General features: G+C 62.4%; 2 protein-coding genes across 3 annotated transcripts in view; both read left to right on the top strand.

The window, feature by feature from the left end:
• Window positions 1-9,709, top strand: part of QSOX2 (quiescin sulfhydryl oxidase 2) — a 28,832-nt gene extending 19,123 nt beyond the window's left edge. Inside the window, exons 7-12 of the mRNA XM_045883502.2 lie at window positions 145-279; window positions 502-631; window positions 2,443-2,565; window positions 3,702-3,852; window positions 6,796-6,984; window positions 9,075-9,709. Of these exons, the coding sequence (XP_045739458.1) occupies window positions 145-279; window positions 502-631; window positions 2,443-2,565; window positions 3,702-3,852; window positions 6,796-6,984; window positions 9,075-9,622 (1,276 nt within the window). The 3' untranslated portion in view covers window positions 9,623-9,709. The remainder of the gene's footprint in view (window positions 1-144; window positions 280-501; window positions 632-2,442; window positions 2,566-3,701; window positions 3,853-6,795; window positions 6,985-9,074) is intronic.
• Window positions 9,710-13,898: 4,189 nt separating this feature from the next.
• On the top strand, window positions 13,899-21,188 carry LHX3 (LIM homeobox 3). 2 transcript variants are annotated; one of them, XM_045882037.1, is made up of 6 exons: window positions 13,899-13,986; window positions 18,156-18,327; window positions 18,878-19,080; window positions 19,550-19,701; window positions 19,780-19,951; window positions 20,760-21,188. In XM_045882037.1, the coding sequence occupies exons 1-6, from the start codon at window positions 13,899-13,901 to the stop codon at window positions 21,176-21,178; spliced, it is 1,206 nt and encodes a 401-aa protein (XP_045737993.1). In that variant the 3' UTR covers window positions 21,179-21,188. The 2 variants fall into 2 exon arrangements, with proteins under 2 accessions (XP_045737993.1, XP_045737992.1); XM_045882036.1 differs by lacking the exon at window positions 13,899-13,986 and adding an exon at window positions 15,912-16,021.
• The last annotated feature ends 5,778 nt before the right edge of the window (window positions 21,189-26,966 follow it).

The following is a 26,966-nucleotide window of genomic DNA, read 5'->3' as shown; positions in this document are numbered from 1 at the left end:
AAGAATGGGTGGGCTGGGGGGCCCGGACAAGCCCCCTCAGTGTTCTCGCCTGGGTGCCTGGCATGCGCTCAGACACCCACGGAGGGGGGCCAGGCCCCCGGAGGCGCCCTGGCCTGCGTCCACACCTGGCCCCCTTTCTCGCAGCGGGAAGCCCCTCCGATCGTTTTTTTCCTCTTATTTGAAGTCGTTGCCGGATGTGAGGAAAAAATTGCTTTCGTTGCCTGAAAAACCCAACAAAGAAGAAAATCCCGAAATCGTGGTTTGGAGAGAATTTGACAGGCAGGTATTCCTTTTGGGCCTGCGCTGGCCGGGGCGTGGCTGCATGCGCGGGCGTGTGCGTGGCCCCGTGGCGGTGGGATTCACTCAGACACACACCTGTCGGCTGCTGGGGAATTGTCGGTGTCGTCCTGTGGGGAGTGGTGTTCCCTCGGGATGGGTGCAAGGAAAAGGAACGTTCACAACGGAGCTGTTCTCACTGGACTTCACGGTCTTTGCTCTCAGGTCGAAACTCTACACCGCGGACCTGGAGTCGGGGCTGCATTACCTCCTGAGGGTGGAGCTGGCCACCCACAAGTCCCTGGCAGGGGCCGAGCTGCGCACGCTCAAGGACTTCGTCACTGTCCTCGCCAAGGTGCGCCGCGGGGGGGCCCAGGAGGCCGCCCTGGGGGATCTGCGGGGAACGGAGCCGGCCTCAGTTGGATGACCACTCTGTGGTCCCTTTGTCCCTGTCACCACGTGCCTGTCGGGCGCCCACCCAATTCTGAGCCTGGGGATGGCAGAGCACAAGTCATTGCTTGCCGGCTGACCGGACAAGGTGTCAGGGCAGGGCTGGGACCGTGACGTCCAAAAGGGGTCACGGCCGGAGGGGGAGGAGGCCGCCCAGCAGCCAGCCCTGTGCAGTGTGCCCGGTCGGCCGGGACCCAGGGCAGCGGCACCCCCACCTTCACTGGTGGGCAGAGCGGTGGTGGCTCGCAGGTCAGCGTTGGTCGGGAGATAGGCGGTCGGGTTACCTTTCTGCCAGGAACTCTTAGCTCTGGGGCCAAGAATCCAAGGCTCACTATTTCCTTTGGCCAGAGCAGCAGAAGCAGGAGGTCATCCCTCTTCCCAGGGGGTGCCTGGGGCCCCTCTGCACTCTCACCTCGGGGAAGACCTCGGTCACAGTGGCCCAAGGACAGAGCCTTTTACCCCTGCATCTGGCACCACAGCCGTGCCTGTTGTCTCTAAGATAAGCTTTGTTCTAAAGAACTTCTCTTGGGGCGCCTGGCTGGCTCTGTCGGTGGAGCCTGGGGCTCTTGATCTTGGGGTTGTGGGTTCGAGCCCCTCATTGGGCGTAGAGATAACTTAAAAATAAAATCTTTAAAAATAAATACCTTCTCTTACGTCAGGTGAGAGGCTTGATACGGTGATTCCTGTTCAACATTTCAATAGTACATTGTACACTTGTGTTCTATGACTTTTGAAATGGAAGGAAGGAGGCCGAACTCGGAGTAATGAGTCACGTGATAGGTTTCCAATGAAGAAAGGGGGTTGTGTAGACTGGTGTGTGCCCGTTGTGCGGGTCGCAGCTCAGAGCCCCGCAGTCCTCCCTCCTCTGCCTTCAGTGAATCAGAGACGCGCTCTCCGCGCTTGGCTCCTCCTCGTCCTCTACCTCAGCTAGGCGTAGAGCTCTGTAGGTCAAGATGACCGTAAATTATTAGCAGTTTTTGTACAGCTTGGCTGAAACTGGAAGTTGGATGCTGGCACGTCGGGACACGGGGTCCTACGGCATGGAGCTGTGCTGTCCCCGCCCCAGCAGGCTTCCGCTCCGGCTTCTGAGCTCTGGGAAGCATCAAGGACAAGTGCCGTGGAGAAGGGCCGCGCCCCCCGCGTTGCCAAGCCGGTGCTTCTCCGGGCTGCGAGGGGCCGCAGCTGCGTGGCCGACGCAGACGTTCAGTTAACCAGCAGATTGCACACTTCTGCACAAAAGCCTCAGTGGGACGTGCCTGCTCCACAGAGCTGTGCAGTCAGACCGCAGAGGGGGAGGCGGAGGGCGCGCTGCATGCAGTAGGCGGGGTGGGCGTGCGTTACCTCGAGGCGCCGAATAGCTAAGTAGGCGGTGCTCTCAGAACGGACCGCAGAGCCCTTGACAATGTGATGAATAAGGCACATCGGGGCCGTGCCGTCTGTCACTGGGAAGCCGTCACTGGCTGGGCGCCGAGCTGGTGGCTGAGGTGCGGGAGGCCGTGCGCGCTGGGGGCCCGCTGCAGCCCCTCCCGTCCCCCTACTCTGCTCTGGACAGACCTCCCCAGTACCAGTACCAGGGGAGACCCCTGGGGCCTCTCCCACCCTGACCCGGTAGGTCCGTGTCAGGCAGACCCCACCTGGCCTAGGTCCCCAGGGACGGCTCTGCCGTGGGTGGCATTTCCCCGAACAGTCTCCAAGCGTGGGTCCTTCCTTGCTTAGCTGTTCCCCGGCCGGGCACCGGTCAAGAAGCTGCTGGAGACGCTGCAGGAGTGGCTGGCCAACCTTCCCCTGGACAGGATCCCCTACAATGCCGTCCTCGACCTGGTCAACAACAAGATGCGGGTGAGCCTGCCCCCCCCCACCCCCCGCGCGCCACTGTTCGTGTCCTTGGGAGCCCTCCTGTTTTCCCTCCCGCTCGGGGACTTGCCCCAGCCTACCGTCACCGCACGCACCTCGTGCGCGGAGCTGCCCGTGTCCCTCTGCGCTGCGCCCCGTGGTTTCCACCGCCCCCGTCTGCCAAGGCCACAGGAGGCGTGCCATGACACGGAGCGGGCGTGGCGGCACGCGGGCGTTTGTGTTACTTAAATTTGTAGTAAACTCACAAATCTTACACCAAAAAGGCTAATAAAACTGTGTGCTCGATGAGAAGCATGGAGGCCCTGCCAGAGGCCCCCCAGGCCAGGTCTCCTTCCTCCTGCCCGAGCTCTCGGCATCCTCCTGGTCAGGATGCTTTTGTGGGCGGCGTGCAAGCCCCTGCGCGGGCACATATCGGGCACACATCGGGCGCTCTGACAGGCGCGTCGTCCCAGCAGCATAGAGACACGTGCTGGGCGCTTACCTTGACCTCCCCGACCGCCCCCCATGCTGGAGGCCAGCACAGGCTCCTCGGGTACAGGGTTTGCGTGCACATCTTTGGGAGCCACGCACTTCGGGCCCTGTGGACGAGCCCTGTGCTGGCCAGCCTGTGGGGAGACGCAGGGCATGGGCGTGGGCTTGGTTGGAAGCACCTGCTTGGCTACAGGCACGTGGCTCCTGAGGGTCGGGGCCTCAGCTCACCACAGATGCAGTTGCGGTCTGCGCCTGCTGCAGCTGAGAATCACTGGACCTTTGAGCTTTTTCCCTCACTCTTCCCCGGTGGGATTGGTTTAAGTGACCCTAATGCACGAGGCCAGGGTATCCTTGATGCTTTAATAAAGCTCTCGTTTATCCAGATACACACAAACCCTTCCCTCCCTGGGCAGGGGGAGAGGAGAGGCGCGGGCCACATCCCCCTATTTGGAGAACTCCTTCAGTAAAATAGAGACTCTGCTCTCTCATTTGTTTGGTATTGAATTTACATATACACGTAGTAAGATGTGCAGTTGACAAAGTTTTGATAAATGTACACTGTGTAACCAGCAATCAGTCAAGATAGAGAACATTCATCAACTATTTTAAACAATTCAATTATCTTTTATTCTCTCCCTCCCCCCCCCCAGATTTCTGGAATATTCCTTATTAATCATATAAAGTGGGTTGGATGTCAAGGAAGCCGACCAGAGTTCAGGGGTTACACATGTTCTCTCTGGAAATTGTTCCACACTTTGACCGTTGAAGCTGGGACCCATCCAGAGGCACTGGACAGCACAGGTAAACTGTCCCCGCGCGGGCCCAGGGCACACCAAGCCCACCTGCCACATTCACCGTGCCGGGGCCTGCCAGGTGTCGTGAGCAGCTGTGTGGGAGGGGACATGTCACCTGGGGGGCCCGGGCTAAGGAGCATGGAGGGGAGCATCTTTCTTACACGGTGCTACGAGCTTCGGAGCTCACCAGCCTGTGCGCGGCTGACCTGCAGGGACTGAGTCAGAGAACGAGGGCACACTCTCGAGGAGTTTCTCTTTATTTCAAAAGCATGAGCACAAGTGAAGCATATTTGGAGATGTCTGTTACCTGTTGTTGCAAAACAAATAACCCTACAGCTTAGCTTTCTCTGAGTGTCTGTGGGCCAGGGACTCAGATGGGGCTGGACCAGGGTCCCCGGCTGCTGGTCTCTCACGAGCCTGCAGGCCCAGTGTCGGCCGAGGCTGGGGTCTCATCGGAAGTCTGCACTGGGAAGAGCCCCCTCCCCTGACCACTCGTGGGGTGGTGGCAGGGTTCGCGGCCTTGCTGGCTGTCGGCCAGTGGCGTTCTTAGTTCCTCACCGTGGGCGTGTCCTTGGTGTGGTGCCGGTCACTTCTGCTGAAGTGACGTGCGCGCCAGCCCGGCCTGCTGGGGGAGGGGCCGAGCCAGCCGAGCTAGCCGGAGCTGCGACCTGGACCATCACAGAGTCCGCCTGCGCAAGAGGTTAAAAGCTACAAAAGATTAAGTTGGCTTTAATAGTTTTAATTATCAGGAAATCACTAAACCAGAATTGTCATGTTTTGTGTCCTACACAAGCCGCGAAAGCCGTTCTGGGTGTTTATACATTTCCGACTCTTGTATGTGCACTTCCCCTATGAAGATGGCCTCTGGCTGACAGGGGTGGATCGCCTACCTTTTATTTATTTTTTAATTTATTTTTAAAGATTTTATTTTTTTATTTGATACACAGAGAGAGAGAGCGCGCGCACAAGCAGGGGGAGGGGCAGAGGCAGAGGGAGAGGGAGAAGCAGGCTTCCCGCTGAGCAGGGAGCCCGATTAGGGGCTCGGTCCCGGGACCCCGGGATCATGACCTGAGCCGAAGGCAGTCGCTTAACGACTGAGCCACCCGGGCACCCCGACCGCCTGCCTTTTAGTTGCCACTTCAAGTGGGCAGCTGCAGGGATCATCCTACTGAGTAAAGGCAGGGACTCCCACAGTCCCAAAATCCTTTCCAGTAAGACAGAAATCTGCAGTATCTCTTGCTACATAACAAACCAAACCAAACGCTGGGGCTTGAAAGACCCGGTTTTATGTGCTCAGGATTCAGTGCGGGCGACCCCGCCGAGTGGCGGGAGACCCAGGAGGCAGGAAGCCTGCGGGGTGAGCCCAGCTCCCCACAGCCCCACGCTCAGGAGGGACCTTGAGGCAGAGCCAGCCGGCACACGGCATCTTGTGTCTCGGCCTATTGGTCAAATGGGCCTTGCCCGCCCTGGATCCATGGTGGGGACAGTGTCGGCCTGGCGCTGGGAGAATCAGCAAAGTCACGCTGCAGGAGGCACGTGCTGTCTCTGGAAATCTTCACCACCCCGGCTCTCCTCAGGGTGACGTGGATGTCCATGTCTCGGGGACCTTGGGGGGGAGGCGGGGGGTGCGCTCTGCTGAGGGGCCGGTCAGGGGGCCCTGCAGGGGCTCAGAGCATGCCGTCAGGAAGATCTCTGGGGCGCAGGCTGGAGCCATATCCGAGGAGTGCGTCTCATGCCCAGAGAACTAGGTCACATGGACACTGCTGGATTAGGTCTTGGAAGGTTTTTCCTCTCCTTAGTGCGTGTTTAAACCCCATCGACTAAAAAGCTGCCGCGTCCTCTAATCCCCCACAGGTAGGGGTTTATGGTTCTTGTCCACTCTAAAGATTAGGGTGGCCGGGCTGCAGCAGTTTGGTGGGGAGAGACAAGGAGGATTACCCGGGGATGCGTGGCAGCTGGTGGCGGGGAGGGGAGGGCAGAGAGCCTCGGGAGGGCCGGCCAGCCGCATGTCCTCACTGCGTGTGCAGACCCGCGCTGCCCGCCGCCCCCAGAGACCCCTGCCGCCCTCAGAGACGCGCCGAGCTGAGGTGACGGTGGCCGTCCGTTCCGCTGGGGCTTCTGCCAACCCCGGTGAGGCCCGCCAAGGTCAATGACAGAAGCGGGGCCCTGGCCCTCCATGAGCGGAACCACAGCTAGCGGCGAAGAAAGATCGCCCGCGAGGGCCTGCTCTTGATAAGACGGATTCCGTCTCAAAAGCATGTCTTTTTTTTCCAATTATTTTGCTGCCTTTCTTTTAATGCTAACATTTAATCTGCTTTAATCTCATGGTCTCTCGCTTGTTGGCTCAATCCCCCGCATTAGCTGTCTGAAGGGAGCCGCCGGCGCCAGCCCCGTGCCCGCCCCCCTTTTGCTGTTCTCAGGGTCCTCATTTGGTGAGATGGGGGCTGCTTCCTCGGAGGATCGTGTTCTCCGCATCCACAGTGTCTTTACGCAGACCGTGTGTCCTGGTGGTCTGTGTGCCCACTTCCGGGGCACACGGTCCGCGTGGCTGGGCGATGCCAGAGTTGCCGCTCATGGAGAGGGTTAACCTCTCCAGAGGAGGTAGGTCCTCGCCGGCCTGCTGCCCTCTCGTTCCTGGAAGGAGCCCCGGTGTCTCGTTGCTTCTGGCTGTTTTTCCCAGGTATTTGTGCACACCCCGGAGTGCGTGCTGCGCCCGGACGTGGGCGATGGGTGTGCTCTCCGGGGACACAGTGCTGCCCCTTCTGGACACAGGGGGCGTCTGGGAGGTGCTGCTTTCTCCCTGTGTCCTTCCCGTGCAGACAAGCAGGGCTGTCCCGCGCGTGCGGGGCCAGGCACCTGGCCCGTTCCGGCTCCCGATACCAGCGCCAGCCCCAGGGCCCTCGGACACGCTCCCACAGTGCTGACGCTGTCTGTCCCTGTCGCTCTGCAGGTTTGGAGGATGACCCCCAAGCAGTGCTGCAGACCATCAGGAGGTACATTCACACCTTCTTCAGCTGTAAGGAGTGCAGTGAGCATTTTGAGGAAATGGCTAAAGAATCCATGGATTCCGTGAAAACCGCAGACCAAGCGATTCTCTGGCTTTGGAAAAAACACAACTTAGTCAATAACCGCCTGGCTGGTAAGCAGCAGCACCCCGGGGTGGCCAAGCCTGGGTCCAGGGGGCCCGCGCCGTGGGGGCGAGGCCGTGTAGGCGGGCGCCAGCAGAGTGGGCCTGTGGGTGGCTGCCCGGAGGGTTGCCAAGAAGGCAGCCCCTGCAGGCCCCCGCGGACGTTTGACAGCAGAGACTGGGGTAGATCAGCCTCCAGGAGGGAGTTGGTGGTGCTGCGGTCTGCTCTCAGTGAACCAAACCCCACAAAGTAGTTTTGTTTAAAAACCAAATAGGGCACGTCTGTCGCCTCAGAGTTAATTCAAACTGCTCCTAAATCACTGGCAGATTGAAATTAGGCTTAAAAATAATTCTGCTGATGGATAAATCTTAATAGAGATGAGTCGAAAAAACCGATAAACTATTGGTTTTTATTTAATCCACTGTATTAGGAAACATGTTACAACTGAAGCACTAAAGAAAATTGGGTTTTTTTTGCCCCAGAGCTGCTGTGGCTCAGCTTGCGTGGCCAGGGCACCTCTGCTTGCCGGGGGTTCGTCCGTGGCTGTCCGCTTCCACCGTGGCCCTAGTTCCGAGACCCTCCACCTCCGGGTGTGCACCCCCCCGCCCCCACCGCATTCCGCACCCACGGGGTTATCCCGGCAGCTCTCAGCTCCGGCACCGCTGGGCAAGACTCCCCCCAGGCGGTCCCGGCCCAGGAGCCCCGCATGCCCCCCTCGGGCTTGCGCTGCAACAGGAAGGGGCTTTCAGTGGCCCGAGTCATTGTGTCCATCCTTCGATTCTGTACCCCCCAATCCCCCCAGGCCCACCCCCGGCCTCTGGATGGAGGCCGCAGAGACCCGCCCTGGGCTTTGCTGTGTGTGTGGTGTGTGACACCAGGCCCCGGCAGCTCCTTCTCGGTCACCGCGTGGGCACATCCACATCTTGCCAGGTGCAGACCCTGGTGGGTGGTGCCTGGGCCTCGGGCGCCGCCCCACCCTCCCGGCTGTGTGCCCATGGGCCGGAGGAGAGCGTCCCCACTGGTTCACACCCATCAGACACGTGGTTTTGTCCACGTCTACTCGTAGAAGCACTTTCAGGGTGGCAAGGCACCCCAAGTCGGGTCGGGGGACTCTGGGAGTGCGGTGTGGCGCATTTCCTGTGCCCAGAGCCCCTGTGGTCCTCGTGTCTAGTGGCAGAGGGCTGGAGCTGGGGGGCCAGGCGGGGTGCCGCTCACACGGGTATGAGAGAAGCGATGGGTCCTGGCATGTGCCCGGAGTGGGTGGCCGGGGGCTCCCCAGGCTGGTGCTCCATTGGCTCCATCATCCAGAGGAGCGAACGCACTGACGCAGGGGGACAGAAGTATCAGCCGTGACCCCTGTGGCGGGCCGGTGGTGGCCATGACGGAACGGCCTTTGTGACGGGACGCTGAGCAGGAAGGAATGTAACCTTCAACATGTGGGTGCTCTGACTCCAAGTCTGCGTGTGCGGAGCTGACCCGCCGTGCAGCTCTCAGGGCGCCGGGGGGTCGGGGCTGTTGAGAGGAGCGGTCGTGCCGGCCGAGTCGACCGTGGGATGTGGTTCGCGTGCGCGGAGCAGGACGGGGCTGGCTTTGCGTGGGTTCCCATGGCAGGTCTCACTCCCAGGACCGTTTCTAGAGTTCTGGATGGGATTTGGAGGTCTGGGAGGGGCCCACACAAGCCCGAAGTGCTGTGGAATCGTCTGGACAGCCAGCCTCATGGGGTTTGTGTGGCCGTGGACCTCAGATGCACCTTAAGAGGGGAGAGGACAAGCAGGGGCAGGGGCACGTCAAGCAGGGGGCCTTGGGGTCACAGGGAGGCAGGGTAGCTGCAGGTGGGAGCGGGGTCTGGCCAGGTGGATGGCACTATCCAAGTGTGGGCCCTTCCCTTGCCGTGGCCACGGGGCCCTGCCAGAGGTGCCAGGGAAGAAACATTTATGTGGGGGGCTGGGGGGACGGGCATCCGTGCAGGAGGGACGGGCATGAGCCCGGGAGCACTGGGAGGTCACGGTGCAGGTGAGTGGACAGGGGAGGTGTCCGGGGGGCATGGGGCGGTCAGGTCACCAGAGACCCCCTCCACTGTTACTCTCCCTCCCCGTCCCAGGCCATCTGAGCGAGGACCCCAAGTTTCCGAAGGTTCCGTGGCCCACCCCGGACCTCTGCCCGGCCTGCCACGAGGAGATCAAGGGCCTGCACAGCTGGAATGAGGGTCAGGTGCTCCTGTTCTTAAAGCGGCACTACAGCGGGGACAATCTCGTGGACGCGTATGCGGCGGACCCGGGAGACGCCAGCGAAGGAGGCGGCCCACCCCAGGGCGGGGAGCGGGAGCGAGGCCTCGCCTCCCCAGAGAAGCCCCAGGGCGAACAGCATGCCAAGAGTCTCCGTCCACCCAGCTTGCTGCCTCCCAGACCCCGCCTGCCAGACGGGTCGCAGCTCGGCCTGGATGGGAGACTCCAGAGTGCCAGCGGGGCTGAGGGCCGCAGGGAGGCCGAGGCGGCCGTGCCCTTTCTCGGGATGGGCTTCTCCAGCCTGGACATGAGCCTCTGCGTCGTGCTGTACGTAGCCTCTTCCTTGTTTCTGATGGTGATGTACTTCTTCTTCCGAGTGCGGTCCAAGCGATGGAAAGTCCGACATCACCGGCCGTCCGTGTAGACCCACGTGGGACCACAGAAGCGCCTTTGGGAAAACAGCCCCACCGTATCACCTGCAGCTTTAATAAAAGATCAGGGATTTTATAAACACGTCAGACCCGGTTTCGCATCCACTGGCGTCTTGGGCTCCGAGTCCTCGTCGGACACGTGGTCTTCCTGTGGAGGGCTAGCCAGCCTTCGTCGTGGGACCACCTGCTATCCTGGCGTACTCCCTGGACGCCTTTATAGATCCAACAGCCAAAAGATGTCTGTATTTTTACTCTTCTAGGTCTAAAAAAATGGGAGTCCCAGCCAAACGAACAGAACTTTTCCCGCCTGCCTTCATCCTGAGTTTCTAGACGCACGTCACGTTCTGCAAGCCTGGCTCAGGATTCCGAGAACAACCGAGCCCTTGTGTGCACTGGGAGGCCACCGGGCGATTTCACGCAGCCAGCCTCAGCCCAGCGGCGCCGGAGCGCGGCCCCCAGCGCACCTCACCCCCCGGCCGCGCCTCGAAGCCAGTCTGGTTCTCAGAGATTCGTTTGTGTTTGTGCTTTTCAGCTGCTTGGTTGTTTCTGCTGAAGCAAGAGAGCATCCCCGTGGTGCTGAAGCAGCTCAGAACCAAAGGACGACCCCTCCGTCACCTCCGTGCTCTGCAGGCCGCTTTCACTCCAGATGCTGCGTCTGCAGCAGGAGGAAGGGGAGAGGAGGGTCTGTGGCTTTGCTGCATTGCAAGGAACTCTACTGCTGAGCCATGTGGGGGGCCGTGTTTGTGGGGGGTGGGGACAGGATGGTGGCCGAGGCGGTGCCTTTGTGAATCTGGTGGCAGGAGAGTGCTCAGTGACCACGCGCTGTCCCCAAGTGCCTGTGCCCAGCACTGAGGGCAGAGCCCCGCAGGGGAGGGTTGTGGGGTGGCCACGGCTTGGGAGCCGAGTCCCCAGGGGACCTCTCAAGGACCCCTTCATCCTTTGTGTCCTGTGGTCCAGCAGCTGCAGGGCCTGCTGCTGAACGAAGCAGACGCTAGGACCCGAGGGCCCAGTGACGCGGCGATGTCCGGTGGCCCCCCTGGGGCGACGTGTGCAGCGGCCAGAACCTTCAAGGCCAAACTCCAAATTTCATTTTCCTGAAGCTGTTTTACGATGGGTCCTGGCACAGGGCCCTGGTCCCCCAGGCTTTGGTGATTGATTTTTTACCATTTAATGATTTTAACACATTATTTGTAAAACCCAAATCATTTAGAGATAAATTTACCTCTGGAGATGTAAACAAACAAAATGAACAAACTGCCGTTTTCATGGAGATCCTTCATGACCGTTGGTTTGTCTGCAAGCTCAGAGGTGTCTGTGGGCTCCTGTCACGAGGATGGTTGTAAATAGTCTTTTCCACTTTGCCTAGCGTGTTCTCTGTGTTTACGAACTCCCACTGACCATGGGCGTGTCTGTGGGGACAGTGGGTGAGCTGTCAGGAGCTTGAGCTCCTGCAGGGGGACGGTGGGGGAGATGGGAGGGGGGGCAGGGGACAGGGGGTGGGGGACAGGGAATGGGGGACAGGGCCAGGGACAAGGGATGAGGACGGGGCTGGGGGGACGGGATGGGGGATGGGGGACAGGATGAGGGACAGGGAATGGGGAATGGGGGTCGGACAGGGAATGGGGGTAGGGGACAGGGAATGGGGGCTGGGGATGGGGACAGGTTGGGGGACGGGACAGGGAACAGGGAATGGGGACAAGGGGCAGGGGATGGGAGATAGACGGGACGGAGGGACAGGGAATGGGGCACAGGGACGGGTGATGGGGTGCGGTCTGCAGGCTCTCCTCAGCTGCTTTGGCTTCTGTGGCTTCTCTGTCTCCAGAGGTTTCTTCTCATTTTTCACATGTTTAACCCCTAGAAGCCTGTGTGCTTCGTTGGTGGTTGTGCACCTGGGTTACTGAAGACCCTGTCTTGTTTCCTCTCATCCTGAAAGCTGGCCAGATTCACCCACAGAATCCAAAGGGAAATACTTAGCACCATGAATGAAACTGCCTTCTGGTTCGTGTCCACTGTGTTTCTTCCCCTAAAGTAAGTTTCTGCCCACGGTGTGGACCGGGATGAAGATGCAGAACGCTGGATGCTGTGACCTACAAAACCCACGGGACAGCCTCTCGGGGTTCATAATAATATTGCACTTTGAGGTCGCCACTATTTGAGGGACAAGTCTGGGACTCCCCGAGGGGCCGGGTTTCCATTAGACCACGAGCAGTCAGGGATGGGTGGTGTGCCAAGGCGGCCACAGGGCATGTGTCTCGTGTGCAGGTATGAACGTGGCCACACGCCTCAAGTGGCCTGCTAGGAACTGGATACTACCTTTGGGCAAGGTTTAAGGTCTGTTTTCTAAAGTTGTAAGTATTGAGACTAATGAATAGAATAGTTCGGTAATTTAAATGTGTATTTATTTTTAATGGAAGGATTTTGATTAAAAAGCGAATTGACATGGAAACGTCTGAAATTTCTCACCTTTAAGGAAAGTGAACATTTTGTATTTAAGTGAACTATAATGTGCACATTTTTAAAATAAATAAATCTGACATTTGGAAGGCCTGTAATTCTTTTGATAACGTGAGCTCGCTCTAGCAGTGATAGGGGGTCAGGGTAGAGAATGGAGCCCTCCTTCCCTTCTGGAGTTTGCAGACTGGGCATCTGAAATCCCGGGGTTTCTTGTATTGAACCAGAGGCTTTTTGGAAGACAGCCCAGGGGTCAGGTGGAAAGTGAAAAATGGAAGATCAATTATAGATTATCTTCTTGGGGCTGATCTAGATGGGGGCCGGCCACCGGACCACAGCCTTCACACATGTCACAGGGTAGATCAATGACATGTGATGGGGATGGATGCATGAGTCACACGACTTCACGATGCACCAGGGGAGCCCTGGTGAAGGGAGCCCCCGACCCACCCAGTGCTGGACACAGCTCTCCGCGGCCACCCCCTACCGTCCTGGACCTGCACACCCCAGCATGGCCTCCTAGCCAGGGCTTGGCCCCCGATACCTGTTTGCTGCCTCGGATTCTGAACTCTTGATTCCTTCTGCTTCTACCTTTTGTTTTGTCTTGCTGGGGGCGGGGCACTCGGGTCCTGTGTGGCTTCTGAGGGACCTGCTGGCTGTGGTTTATGTGGATTCACCTTCCCAGCCAGGCCATGTGCAAGCTGGTAGGTAACCTCCTCCCCCTGGTGTGCCAGCCGGGCAGGGCACGGACCATGCCACCATTCCGGGTCCTTGTGGTGCTGGTGTTGGTGCAGGTCCCCCATCTGGTAACCCCTCACAGTCCTGAGCGGTTCCTGCAGGGGGCGCCCCCGTGCCCCTCCTCCTCAGCTGCCCTGGGGGTGTGGGGGTGGCCTGCAGCAGGAGATCTGGGGAAGGTTGTGCGTGCAACAGGTCCCTTGGGACAGCGGCAACTGTTGAGTGCTGAGTCACACCTAGAGCCAGAGATGCGTGGGAGCCGCGGCTGGAGGCCAGGGGGGCTGGAGGGGCCACCCGCCGGAGTCCTGGATGCTGCCCTATAGGGCAGGGTGGAGCACCCGCTTGCTTCGAATTCCCAAGCCTTTGGGCTGGCCTGGAGCTCAGCAGGTGGAAACTGCCTGCCCCGGCAAAGGGAGGGAAGGTGGGGTGAGGCTGGCTGAGGGACTGGGGGTGGGGGGGTTGCGGACAAGGGCCTGAGGAGAAGTGAGTAGGGGGAATGGGGGGGCTTGGTGGAGGGACTGGAAATCTAGGGAGGTGGGGAAGTGAGGAGGAGGGGGCTGGGGGAAAGGCAGGCAGGGTGGTGGGGTTGCTGGGGAGGTGGGCAGGGGCAGGGGGAGGCAGGTAGGGGAATTGCAGACCTAGGGAGGCAGGGTGTGGGGAAGCGGGATGGGGGAACAGAGTGGCTGGCAGGGTTGGTGGGAGGTGGAGGGGGGTGGGGGACAAGGAGCTTGGGGAGGTGGGGAGGTGGGCGGGGCAGGGGGAGGCAGGCACAGCGACTGCGGACCTAGGGAGGTGGGATGGTGGGGAGGCGGGCTGGGGGAACAGGGTGGTGGGCGTGGTCGCCAGAGGTGGGGAGGGGTGGGGGCCCTGGGGAGGTGGGGAGGTGGGCAGCTGGGAGACTCCTTCAGCACCGCGGACAGCGCCCGGCCCCAGAGGCTCCCGCTGCGCCAAGCCACACAGACAGGGTCGCGGTTCCGAGGCACCCGGGCTTTGCGGGAGTTCTGAGCCCTCCTGGGGTTGCAGAGGAGGAGGGAAGAGGGTGGCCTGGACCACTCGGACTCCATCTCCGGCCTGGCGGTCGCCATGCTGCTGGAAACTGAGCTCAGGGGAGACCGAGATCGGCCGGGGGCCCCCATGGCCGCTGCCGTCTGCAGCTTCGGTGGGACTCGGGGTAAGGGCCCCCGCGAACCTATCGGCCTCCAGCCTGGGCAAGACGACCCCCAAGGGGAGAAACGGCTAGGATGGCAGAGTCAGGCAGAGGGACAGTGGGGAGAGAGGGAGCCGGGACACAGCAGAAAAAGGAAGAGAGTTTGGAGAAACCACTGGGGGGGGGGGGGGACGGCGGTGGCACCCATGAGAGATGGGAACAGGAGCGAGGGATGCAAGTCTGACAGATCCCATGGGCAGAGGGCCTGAAGTTCCCGGTAATGGCTTCAGAGGCCGTGGGCTGTTGTGGAGCGCCCCGAGAACAGAAGGGGTCTTGCAGACACTGCTGGGGGGAGGGACAGCTAGGAGTGGGGGGGCATCAGTTTCCTCCAGAGACCCCACACCCCTCAGCTCTCCCACACCGCCCAACAGGGCAGAACTGGAACCCCTGGGCGGGTCTCCCGCCTGAACCGCCCTCCCCAAGGGCCACTCGATCGCCATGGACGTTAGAAAATAATGGAGGCATTGTTGGCAGGCCAGCCAGATGCTGAGCGTGTGGGGCCGCCACCTCCTGGACCCGCTGCCCGCCTGCCCCTTCCCCACTCGAACCCCACATGGTCTCTCTAGGCAGCTGACACTCCACGGCTGACATCCCAGGGCACCCAGCACCCACTTGGCTCCCCGGCTTGTGCACCTTGCCCTGTCCTCTGGGTAGCAGTGTCCTGTACAGGGAAGGGGTGCAGCGCTTGGCATGAGCCTTTGCTCAAAACCATGGCTTTGGGTCTGCTGGGATCCAGGAGGACGCTGGGTTTTTCCTGCCCACATCCTTCCAGGCTTGCCTCCTTGGTAAAGTGCACAGACCAGGCGAATGGAGGCCAGGATAGGAGCAGGGTGACGACTGTCCTTCACCATGGGACTCTCCCAGGTGGAGGGACCTGGAGGCTGGCAGAAACCTGCTCACCCCCATCACTGCCCGGCGCCCCTGCCCTCACCATGCCCCATGCTGCAATGGCCCCACACTGCTGTTTCTTAATTATTGGGGGGGGGGTGGCGCTGGCCTGTAGTGCCCTCTGGGCAGGAGCAGCTGCCCTGGGGTAGGTGCGTCTCTCTATGTGCAAGCATGGGTGGTTCCTATGGGCTTACCCTTTGGATTGGGAACAAGATACTGGAAAATCGGGTGTGGGAGCTGCATTCTGTGCAAGCCGGTGTGTGGAGGGAAGTGTCCTTCCTGACCTGAGTCCTGGCCGCGTGTCTGGGCCCAGGACACCGGGTGTACCTGCTGAGAATCGCCCTTCTCTGGCCCATTCTGGTGGCAGTTCCCACGGTGGGGCCCAGAAGCTGGTCACAGCCAGGAGGTCTGAGGTCGTGTCTGGCTCCTGGTGGCTTTGCTGTGAGCCTTTGGACGCCACACTCACCCTGTCTGGGTCTCGGGTCGCGTTCTCGCCGTCACCAAGCCTCCCAGCCCCGGCTCTCAAGCGGCGGTGGGACGGGGCTCCCTCCCGGACCGTCCTCCAGGGACCCCCAGCCTGCCCGCACGCGTGCACGCCCGAGGCCAGGGCTCAGCCGGCGGCCCGCGGCGCGGGGCTGGAAGCTGCGGGGCCCGGGTAAGCGCCCGCGGGCAGCCCTGGCCCGGCTTCTCCCCTTACTGTCCCCGCCCTCCTCGGCCCGGCACTCGGTGGCTGGCGTCTGGGCACCCCGAGTCCCCTCGCAAAGGCGCGCGGAGCCGGCGGACGCCCGCTGCGTGTCTCAGCGACCCCCCGGCCCCGCCCCGCGCCGCGGCCCCGCCCCCCGGCCGCTCCGCCCTCCGCGCGGCCTGAGGCTCCGGGCCCCAGGGCGGCCCGCGGGCGCAGCGCCCAGCAGCGCGGGGAATAGCTCGGACACCGGCCTGGGGCCCCGGAAGCCGTGGCCTCCCCGGGCCCTGGGAAAGTTCGGGGCCGGAGAGCCGCGGCGCCAGGCGACTGGACCCATGGAGGCGCGCGGGGAGCTGGGCCCGGGCCGCGAGTCGGCGGGCGGCGACCTGCTGCTGGCGCTTCTGGCGCGAAGGGAGGATCTGCGCCGAGGTGGGTGCCCAGGCTTGAGCGGCTGCACGGGGAGACCCGGAGGTCCTCGCTCCTTTCCGGGCTTGGCCACGGAGGTGGCGGGAGACAGGGGACCCGGGCGGGCGTGGGTGCAAGGGCCCAGCACGTCCCCACCTGGGCGCCCCAGCAGCAAGTCAGCGTTGGGGCCCCTGGAGCCGTGTGGGTTGTGCGGTTGCAGCCCCGCACTGCTCAGGCCGGGGACTCCTTGGGGTCTCAGGACCGATTTAGGAAAGCCTCTCCCTTATCAGGAGAGTATGTGGAGAGCAACCGTGCGGCCCAGTGAACACCGGGCAAGAGGATCCCCGAGAGGGCCAACCCCACCCAGACCCTCCACACTTTCCAGGGAAGAGAGTCAGATGCAGGAGCCAGAGTGTAGCTGGAGCCCGTTCGCAGATGTCCCTAGTTGAGGTCTCCTCGTCTGCACCCACACGCACCTGCTCACTGGCCCACTCCCAGGCTGGTCCTCAGGACCCGTCTACAGGAAAGACCCCAGCTTCCCTGCTGCACTAGTCCTGCCCCCGCCCCCCAGGCGCTTTGGTTCCTGAAGAAGAGCAATCGGCAATGTTCTCCTTGGGCTTCGACGCCCGCGGGACCACAGGATGGAGATGGAGGCGGGCCTGGCCGGGTGGGGAGTGGCAGGGACCCAGCAGGTGGGAACGAGGTTACATCCAGGCTGTGGGGTCCCTTCCGTCCCCTACTTATTTATTTATTTTTCCGACGGTTCCTGGGAGGGGTTGGCCACAGGGGCTGGGAGGAAAGGGTGGGAGGGCGGAGGGAGAGGGAGGGAGGGGAGGCGGGCTCCGATCGCGATCGCTCAGGAGAGCTGGCCTGGAGCAGCAGGCGGGCGCGAGGCTCCGCTGCGCCCCGCTGGTGCTGAGGGTAGGAGACCCCACCGAGGCTGGAGTCGCCATGCAGCGTAAGGCCCGGGTCGCAGGGCGCGGCGGGGGCGGCTTTTGCAGGACGCGGGGCAGGGGACAACTCCGCCGGGCGCTGTCCGGGCCACGGTGCTGAATCCGCACGCGCGGGCCTGTCCAGCCACCAGCTCTAGGCCGTCGCCGCCCGCGAGGGGGCCTGGGACCCGCGGCGGATCCCCACGCTCCGCGGGCACCGGGGCCGTGGTTTGGTCCGACGCGGGACCGCGTCCTTCGTGAGTTTCCTGCTGCTGCGCGAGGGAGGTCGATCGATCAGGGTTCTTTCAACCTGGGACCCAGGGAGGCCCTTCTCTGGTCCTCCCACCCACTGCGGGGCCGGCCTGGAGCCGGAGGGGTCTCTGGCGGGGAGGAGAGCACGGCCAGGTGGGTGCAGTGTTTGTGCAGGCTCCTGCTGCTGGCTCTCTCCTCTCCAGAAGACCTTTTCTAAATCAACAGGGAGACTCACCCCGTGAGCACCCTGCAAAGCCCCACATGGGCCAGTGCCTCCCACAAGCTGCCCCTCGAGTCTCCCCAGCCTCGTTCCCCCAGAGGCCTGCAGTCCCACGGTAGCAGAGCCAAGTGTCGGAGTAACTCTTGTCAGGCACCGACATTTGAGTGTGGTGACAGCGATCCAGTTGTCCAGTCCATGGACAAGGAGCCGCGAGGGCTCCCAGAGATGGGGAGGACACCGGCTTTTACCTGGGTGCCTGTGCGGGGCTGGGCAGCCAGGCTTCAACAAGGGATCTCCAGCTGCAAGGATGCTTAATTGCGCAAAAAAACAATGGAGACTGGGGGGTGGGTACCCCAGGACCCACATGTGCCTTGCCTCTGGGGGCTGGTAGAGAGCCCCTGGGGTGGGGTTTTCATCTGAGCTCAACGTGCACCCTTCGTGCTCACTGGGAACATTTTGCAGTTGACGGTATCTGGCCGAATGGAATGGCCGGGGCCCCTTCCTGCTCACGGGCACACTTCTAAACCTTTTTCAGTTTTCCCAAATTTCAGCTGTGGGCCAGGCTGCGGACTTCGGTGCCATGCACTCCCTACATCTGGGAGCCAAGCGGTCACTCACTCAAGCTGGGGAGGAGGTTGTGCAGGGAAGGGGGTCTCCCGTGGCAGCCCTGGGTCCCGAGGACTGGAGTGGGAAGGGGACTCCAGGGCTGCGCTCAGTGCGGTGCCCCTGACCTCGGCGGCTCCTTGGCCTGCAGAGATCCCGCTGTGCGCCGGCTGCGACCAGCACATCCTGGACCGCTTCATCCTGAAGGCACTGGACCGCCACTGGCACAGCAAGTGCCTCAAGTGCACGGACTGCCACACGCCCCTGGCGGAGCGCTGCTTCAGCCGCGGGGAGAGCGTCTACTGCAAGGACGACTTCTTCAAGTGAGCGTGGCCGCGGGCTCTCGAGGGGAGGCCGGGGGCGCACGCAGTCTGCTCCTGCAAGGCGGGCCCCTCCTGGGGTGGGGGGAAGCTCCACGGGCAGCCAGGCCTGGCCCAGCGCAGCAGCTAAATTCTCTCCAAGTAATTAATTTTGCAAATCATGGAAACAGTCACTCAAAAAGACAACCCCAAGTTTGCAGAACTTGATTGGATTTACTCCCTCTTAATTTCAGTCTTGTTTTTGCCCTTAATGCTGGGGAGGGGGTGCTTTCCAGGCACGAGCCTCTGGGGTCTAAGGGACCTGCCCCAAGGATCCAGCATCCCCACCCGGCACCAAGGTCAGGGCGGCTGGGCTCCTCCCCAGGGCCTCTGGGTCCCTTCTCGGTGTTCTGCGCGACTCTTTGGGGGCTGCCCGGCCGGCGAATAGGGGCAGGGCCGGGGTGAGCTTCCCTCCTGAGCCGCCCTGCGCAGCGCCGCGCTCCTCGCTCTCCAACCCGCTCCGGGCGAAGGAACCGCCAGCGCCGTGCTGAGCCGCGCCCTGTGCGTCCCGCAGGCGATTCGGGACCAAGTGCTCCGCGTGCCAGCTGGGCATCCCGCCCACGCAGGTGGTGCGCCGCGCCCAGGACTTCGTGTACCACCTGCACTGTTTCGCCTGCGTCGTGTGCAAGCGGCAGCTGGCCACGGGGGACGAGTTCTACCTCATGGAAGACAGCCGGCTCGTGTGCAAGGCGGATTACGAGACGGCCAAGCAGCGCGGTCAGTGGGAGAGTCCACGCACTCTCCCTTCCCCGTCTGCAAAATGGGGCTGGGGTCCGTCCCGTAGGGGCGCTGAGGGATCCTCACGTCCAGCGCCCGCCGCAGCACGCTCGATAAGGGGCGCGAACCTAAGCGCCTTCCCTCCGGGCGGGGGGCCGGGCGGGTGGGGACGGTCCCCGGAGCGCCTCCGGGGACGCCTGGCTCCGGGGCCTTGGCGGCCTCCTCACTCGGGACGCAGGGAGGCTGGTCTGAAACGCGTGGAGTTGACTTATCGCCCCAAACCCTTGACGGGGAAGACCCGGCCCTACCCACAGCCTTAGAACAAAGGGCAGGCCGGGGGAGGCGGGAGGGGAGCGGGCCGCCTCGCAGCCGCCCCTCCGCCCCCGCTGCAGCGCGGCGCCGCGCCCCGGCGGGGCGGGGGCCGTCGGGGGCGGAGGGGCGCGGCCTCACCCCACCCCTCGCGGCGCAGAGGCGGAGGCCACGGCCAAGCGGCCGCGCACGACCATCACGGCCAAGCAGCTGGAGACGCTCAAGAGCGCCTACAACACGTCGCCCAAGCCGGCGCGCCACGTGCGCGAGCAGCTCTCGTCCGAGACCGGCCTGGACATGCGCGTCGTGCAGGTCAGCGCCCCGCGCCCGCCCCGCGCCCCGCCGCCCGGCCGCCCGCCGCTCACCCGCCCCCGCCCCCGCCCCCCGCAGGTGTGGTTCCAGAACCGCCGCGCCAAGGAAAAGCGGCTCAAGAAGGACGCGGGCCGGCAGCGCTGGGGCCAGTACTTCCGCAGCATGAAGCGCGCCCGCGGCGGCCCCAAGTCGGACAAGGACAGCGTCCAGGAGGAGGGGCCGGACAGCGACGCCGACGTCTCCTTCGCGGGTACGGCGGGCGGCCGCCCCCGAGGGCAGGGCGCCGCGGTCCGGGAGCCTGCGGGTGTGAATCTCCCAGTCGGGGCTGCCCTAGCCTTCCTTTCAGCGGTTCCTAGATTCCGGTGCCCCGTCCCCAAGGCCCGGTTTGGCCCCTGGGGCGCTCAGCTCTTCCCCTGGTGGAGGACAGCCCCCACGACCCACGTGTCCCTCCGCAGGCTTTCTGGCGGGGAAAGGGTCCAGACCACCTCTGTGGCTCCTGGCCCTTGCGATGATTTTTAGGAAAGTGGGCAGCACAGTTTTGGGGTAGGTGATAAAAAGTCCTGGCTGCCTGAGAGGGCGGGGCACCCCTGCTCTGTGGGATCTGATTATCTCATTCGCCGGTACCAGGGAGATCCCATACTTACCCCTTAATGCCTATCTTCAGACAATTTGTGCAAGAGACTCTCTGGCTGCATTGTGACCTTAGGCTACTCGCTCTGCCGCTCAGAGCCTCAGTTGAGTTGTCTGCAAAATGGGAATGCTGGCCACCCTTCCCAAGGCAGCCTTGGGGGTTATCCTGCAACCCTGGGTCCTGACTGGCCTGTTGCTGGCCCTGATCCCGCCGGGGGATCCCACCATTCCGTAGACACCAGGTGGGACTGAGCTGAACAAACCCAACAAGCACAGAGGCAGAGCCCTGCGTAAGTTCTAAGAGCAGGAGAGGCTTGGGCTGGCCTATCCGGTGGCCGGCGGGAGCAGGTCACCCCTGAAGGAGGGGCGCTGGGGGCAGGAGGTGGAGGGGGGCGGGCACTGAGCAGCGCTGTCTGCTTCCATTGCAGATGAGCCAACCATGGCCGAAATGGGCCCTGCCAACGGCCTCTACAGCAGCCTGGGGGAGCCCACCCCGGCCTTGGGCAGGCCCGCGGGAGCCCCAGGCAGCTTCCCGCTGGAGCACGGAGGCCTGGCCGGCCCAGAGCAGTACCGCGAGCTGCGCCCCGGCAGCCCCTACGGTGTCCCCCCATCACCAGCTGCCCTGCAGAGCCTCCCTGGCCCCCAGCCCCTTCTCTCCAGCTTAGTATACCCAGATGCCAGCTTGGGCCTGGTGCCCGCGGGGGCCCCAGGTGGGCCCCCGCCCATGAGGGTGCTGGCAGGAAACGGACCCAGCTCCGACCTGTCCACAGGGAGCAGTGGGGGCTACCCCGACTTCCCTGCCAGCCCCGCCTCCTGGCTGGACGAGGTTGACCACGGCCAGTTCTGACCGAGGCCCCCGGCTCCACTGAGCAGCGGACATGAGGGGTGTGGGCAGCGGCACTGCCCCTGTCTGGGTGGCCCGGAGTGGCACTCCCCTCCTCTCCCGAAGCCCTGGACCTCTGCAGGAAGCAGGTGGCACGGGCGGCGGCAGCGGGGACACGATGAGGACCTCAGAGGAGGGCTCCTTTCTACAGAGCGCCCGACCCGGCGCCCCTCCCTCGGAGCAGAGGGACTCCAGCGGCTCCTGTCCGTGCCCTCTCTCCTCCTTGGGCACGGGGCCGCCGGCCTGGGGGCCGCCCAGCAGGCCTTGTCTTGCAAGCAGATTTCTCTCTTGATCGACCAGTTAACTGGACGCTTGCTGTTTCTGGACACGAAGTGTCACCCCCACCCAGGCTGGACCTTCACTCCAGCCTCGCTCCAGTCTCCAGGCTGGAGGATGCTTTACTTTCTAAAATGGAAAACCACAGTACGAACCATGCCTTTATTTTCCAAGCTCCATCCGCCTGATGGAGCCCCACTTTAGGTCAGAGATGGGCCTCTTCTGTCCAGGCAGGAGGCCGCCGAGCAGAGACCACGCCCGTGTCCCTCTCGTCCCAACCCCCACCTCCCCCGGGAGCCTCTTCTCGGGTCTTCCCTGGGGGAGCTGGCTCTAGATCTTTCTGTTCTGGACTCTACCACCCGTCGGAGGAGACGCCACTGCCTGGGTGCCCTTCTCCAGGAGCGACACGTTAAGGCCGTGGGGACCTCCCTCCGCGTCGACACCAAGTTTCCGTCCCCTCCCCCATCACAGCCGCCCCCAGGCCCTCCGAGTCCAGGCCACGCCCAGCCCGACGATTTCCGTTGCCAAACAGCCTGGGGCCCTCCCTGTCGGGGCTGGCTCTAACTGCCTGAGGATTGGGCCGCCTCCTCCACCGGTCGCAGTGTCGCCGCCTGACCCAGACTCAGAGGCTGGCGGCGGGTGAGGCCCAGTCACCCCCGCAAACCTGCATCCCAAGCTACCTGTCGGTTCTGTGGACGTCGCGTGTTTTTTATTTACTCTCTGACCATCAGCTCTTTCCAAGACTTCAATAAATTTGTCAGTGACGGTCTAGAAGGTCCGGGTCTTTAGTGCGGCTGGGGATGCGCGGGCGCAGGGGGGCGTTGGGGGTGAGAGCGGTTCCCTGACAGCCGGAGGCCATCCTTGTCAGGGATGGCACCTGCTGTGAACCGGGCCCCTCTGTCTCTGGATCTTGGCCAAACTTCTGAACACCGGAAGGAGAGGTGGGAAAACCACCTGCCCAGCCTTGGGGGGAAGGCCGGCCCCTGGGAGAGGCAGGGGCTGGAGTGGCTGGGGGTGGGGGTGGGGGTGGCTGGAGTCAGCAGATCAGGAGATTCATGGCACATGGTCCCGGAGCTCTCGCCCACTTGGATTCCGATCCTAGCCATCTGCTAACTTGCTGTGTGACTCTGGGCAAGTGAGCTGCTCCTCTGAGCCCTGTTTTCCTCCTGTGAAGCGGAGACAGTCGTAGCAGCCCCTCCAAGGGGAGATGTAAGGAGAGAGTCCGTGCTTGGGGCCTCACCTCGCCCCTGGCGGTGAGTGCTCCCTGGAGGGGCGGTCGGGGCACCGAGGCGGGTGGGAGGATGAGCCTCCTGACGCTGGGAGGGAGGAGGGGCGCTCTCTAGGAGCTGGCTGGGAGGATTGTCGCCGGCAGCTCCAGGCTCACACGCCCCCACATCCAAGAGGCACTCAGGACAGCCCTGGGGACCGGGAATTGGGAGGCATTGGGAGGGGATTCGGGGCTGGGAGAAAGGGCCCCAAGGCCATTCCATCTGGGCTGCAACCAAGGAAGTCAGCCCTGTAGCAGGCGGACCGGTCGGTGGCCCATTATTAGACAGCACCCGCTGAGAGCAAAGGCGTGGCGCCAGGAAGCATGAGCGGTCCCGGATTGGCCTGGGGGATGGTGCTCAAAGGTCAGGCCCCCGCGGGGGTGGGGGAGGGGGATGGCTCGGGGGCTGGTGGGGCCGGGTCCTGGAGTGGTTGACCTCGCACTTCCTCCCGGGGGATAGGGAGCCCCCGGAAAGGAAAGCAGCCCTGTCCAATTTGCGATCCGGGACCGGGCGGTGCAGGGGTGGATGCTGTGTGATCAGGCAGCCCTCGGGGGGGGGGGGGGGCGGGTATAAATCCTCAAGTTGACCCCCCCTCCCGCCTTGAGCCCCTCCCCCCAGGCCGCCTGGGACCTTTTAGGCGCTGACAGGTTAATAAAGTGCTAAGTGTCCCCACGGGGCCCTGTTGGCAGTTGCCCGCCGAGCTCGCTCCAGCTGGCGATGCATCGATAATCCCAGAGCCAAGTGGGGGCGGCGGGCCGGGGGTGGGCAGCCTCTGAGACCCCTCGGGGCCCAGCCCAGCCCATGCGTGGGAAGCATGAGACCCTGGCCGGTGCACTGGAGGGGACACACGAGATGTGCAGGCACCCAGCAGATGTGTTTGGCCATCAGACGCACAGCCGCCCTGCAGTGCTCGCTCGCGTACCCTCTCTGGCCTCGGTGTCCCCATCTGGACAGAGCAGCACCCGGGCAGAAACACAGCTCCACATCCCGAGGCCACAACGAAGCCCGCTCGTCGGGTATGTGTGGGTGTCCCCGTCTCCCCAGGAGGGGACTCCGGGGTCCTCGCCGGGACTGGCACACAGCGGGGAGGGGTGTGGAGGGCCGGAGGCTCTGCCCAGGACCCTGACCGACATTGCCAGTGGGCACCAGGGGTGCCACCAGACCGGGAGGCACCCGGGTGGGGACACCATGTCGAGGATTCGGGACCCATTTGAACTTGCTAACCTTTTTCAGCGGGGGGTAGGACTTGTTAACCTTTGAACCCAGCGATGTATTACATTATCAAATGTAAATGAGTGAATAATATAAATAATAATATTGACCAATACATAGAGGGTCTTCTCTCGTTTTAAATATCAAATTCACACAAGAGGCAAAAGTTCAAAGGACAGTCCCAAATCAAGGACAAGTCTCTCCCCGAGAGGAGGACACACCTGCTCCCCCTCCTGCTCATCTCCCTCCTCGCCCCCCACAAGCTGGCTTGTCTTGGGGGATCGGCCCCCCCAGGTGTGGACAGGAGGGGGTCCAAACCCTGGGGGCTTGCCTGGTTGAGTAGCGAGACCATAAATCAATGGGTTTTCAAAGGAATCAGTCTGGAGCGCTAAATCCCAGGGGCTGTAATGATCAATTTTTTAAGCCCATAATTGTTCAAATTACTCTGAGCAACATAAAACATTAATTTTAAGAAATTTAATAGAAAAAAGCTCTTTAAATCCACAACGAGATAAATGACACCCGGCATTGCGACCTTTTTCCATACCTTGGTGACATTGAATAATCTGAAAGTTATTTACATTTTCATTCTTCGTGGAAAATGTTGACAAGCTTTTGGCCGCTGTGGGCGAGGTGCGCGGCGGTGTGGAGGGCCCCCTCCCCCTAATTAATGGGGGAGCCACAGCTTCATAAAGCAGGATTTTCATCAGTCTGCCGGGGCGACCTGAGGGGGCGGCTCCCCCCCACCGGAGCTGATGCAACAAGGCTCATTTTTTACCATAAAAAGATTCCCTCCTGACCAGCGGAGCCCCTCTTGGCCGAACCCAATGGGAGACGAAGGAGCGGCTGTCGTGGGGGGCATCGCGTGGATGGGGTCTGCGGCCAAACCTGAGAGGAAGCGACAGGTTCCACAGACCCCAGAGTCAGGGGTGCACGTGTGGGGTGGGTGTGCGCACGTGTGCGTGAGTGCATGTGGATGTGGGTGTGGGGGTCATCCCCGGGGAGGGGGCACAGCCCTCGAGCCCTCAATTCCACGTGTTCCCGAGGGACCGTCCGGGTGCGCCACCTCGGCCACGTTGCAGGACGTGACGTGTGGGGTGGCTGAGCTGTGGGCTGACGTCCGGGTGCGGAGCTGGGGCTTGGCTAGGTGCGGGAGGGAAGCTGTGTGACCTTGGGCAGTGGCTCAACCTCTCTGAGCCTGCACAGAGCAGCATCACGGCCTCCTTTCCAGGGTCACTGTGAGGGGAACAGGCTCCGATGAAGGGCTGGGCAAAGCTGGGGATGCGACGAAACCACCTCCCTCAGGTTTTGAGGGCTAACCCCACTGATGCAGAGGAAACAGCCCCCGAACTGCACCACCCCCCGGCTCTGTGCCTGCATGCCTTCTTCCCAAACTTGTAGGTCTCAGTCGCTGTGAGGGAAGCAGGGCTTGTGTTCACAGGTTCTGGGGGCTCTGGCATCCTCCCCACTTATGAACGGGCCACCCAGGTCTAGGTGTCCTCTGAGCCAGGTGCTGGGGTGGGGGACCCAGACAGGGTGGCAGGAGTGGCTCAAGCCCACCTGTCCCGCTCCAGCCAGTGTCTGCATCCTTGGGTGGGCAGGCAGGAGGCAGCGTGGGGACCTGCTGGGGGAGGTCATGTGCTCAAGGTGATTGGTCTGGGAAGATCCCAACCCAGAGCGGTCCCCCGTCCCTGAGAGGTCCCCATCCCAGAAGGTTCCCCCAAACCTGAGAAGTCCCCTGTCCAGAGGGATCCCCTTCCCTGAGGGGTCTCCTCTCCCTGAGGGATCTCCCATCCCAGAAGGTTCCCCCAAACCTGAGAGGTCCCCTGTCCAGAGGGATCCCCTTCCCTGAGGGGTCTCCTCTCCCTGAGGGATCTCCCATCCCAGAAGGTTCCCCCAAAGCTGAGTGGTCCCCTGTCCAGAGGGATCCCCTTCCCTGAGGGGTCTCCTCTCCCCGAGGGATCTGCCATCCCAGAAGTTTCCCCCAAAGCTGAGTGGTCCCCTATCCAGAGGGGTCCCCCATCCTTGAGGGTTGTCCCACCCCCAAACCTGAAGGCAGCCATCATTCTGCCCCCCATGTCCGTGGCCGTCAGCTGTGGGCCGAGAGGTGACTCAGTGCCTCTCTCTGCACGCCGTCTCCCTCATCTGTGATGGGGTGATCTGGTCAACAGCACAGGAAGAGACGCATCATTGGTCTCCGGGGAAATCTCATCAGAACCACGTAAGATGCCACCTTACACCCACGGATGGCGACAAAACGAGACAAACCAGATACTAACAAGTGCTCGTGGGGCCTTGGAGAAACCGAGGCCGTCGGGCTGCTGCTGGGGCTCTAAGATGCCGCCGCCGTGGGCACCAGCCTGGTACCGCGTGGCCCGGCGACTCCACTTGTGGGTGCGCACCCGAGGAACGGAACACAGGGACCCAGATACCTGGACACGAATGTTCAGAGTGGCACAGGAACCGAACGGTGGAAACAGCCCAGATGTCCATCAATGAATAAACCGATAAAAACCTGGGGCCCATCCGTGCCATGGGAAACCACACAACCATAACACGGAGTGACGCGCACGAGCCCCGCGCCACGGCTGGACCAGCCTGGGAACGTCACTCTGGCTGAAAGCCACCGGACACGGGAGGCCGCGTGTTATACGATCCTCTTGATAGAAAATGTCCAGAGCGGGCGAATTCAGAGACAGAGAAGATTCGTGGGGGTGGGGGTGGGGGTGTAGCAAGTGACTGCTAATGGGTCCGGGCGGGACTCTGTGAGGTGCTGGAAACGTCCGGAGCCAGGCGGAGGGCGCGCACCCCTCACGCGTTGTGGCTGAGTTTACGTGCGTGTCACCTCGGGCAGCAAACAGGAAATCCTGCAATAACGGTGGGAGGACCCCCACTGCTGGGTCACAGATCCCAGCGTCAACGCCCCCCACCCCAATGTGGCCCTCTCCTGACAAGGCCCTGGAAACCGCCCCACCCGGGAGACCCTTGCCACAGAG

The sequence above is a fragment of the Mirounga angustirostris genome, unplaced genomic scaffold (genome assembly GCF_029215605.1).
Source record: "Mirounga angustirostris isolate CCGP_5_RB_7025 unplaced genomic scaffold, mMirAng1.0.hap1 SCAF_15, whole genome shotgun sequence".
NCBI classification, from domain to species: Eukaryota; Metazoa; Chordata; class Mammalia; order Carnivora; family Phocidae; genus Mirounga; species Mirounga angustirostris.
The sequence above is the reverse complement of the archived record's forward strand: the minus strand, read 5'-3'. Positions and strand labels throughout refer to the sequence as shown.

Bases quoted from the DNA above. Each gene is read 5' to 3' on its own strand.
- LHX3 (XM_045882036.1), top strand. From the start codon at position 15,928: ATGGAGGCGCGCGGGGAGCTGGGCCCGGGCCGCGAGTCGGCGGGCGGC. The intron at 18,328-18,877 runs GTGAGCGTGGCC...TGCGTCCCGCAG, and splicing joins TGCAAGGACGACTTCTTCAA to GCGATTCGGGACCAAGTGCT. The intron at 19,952-20,759 runs GTACGGCGGGCG...CTTCCATTGCAG, and splicing joins CGCCGACGTCTCCTTCGCGG to ATGAGCCAACCATGGCCGAA.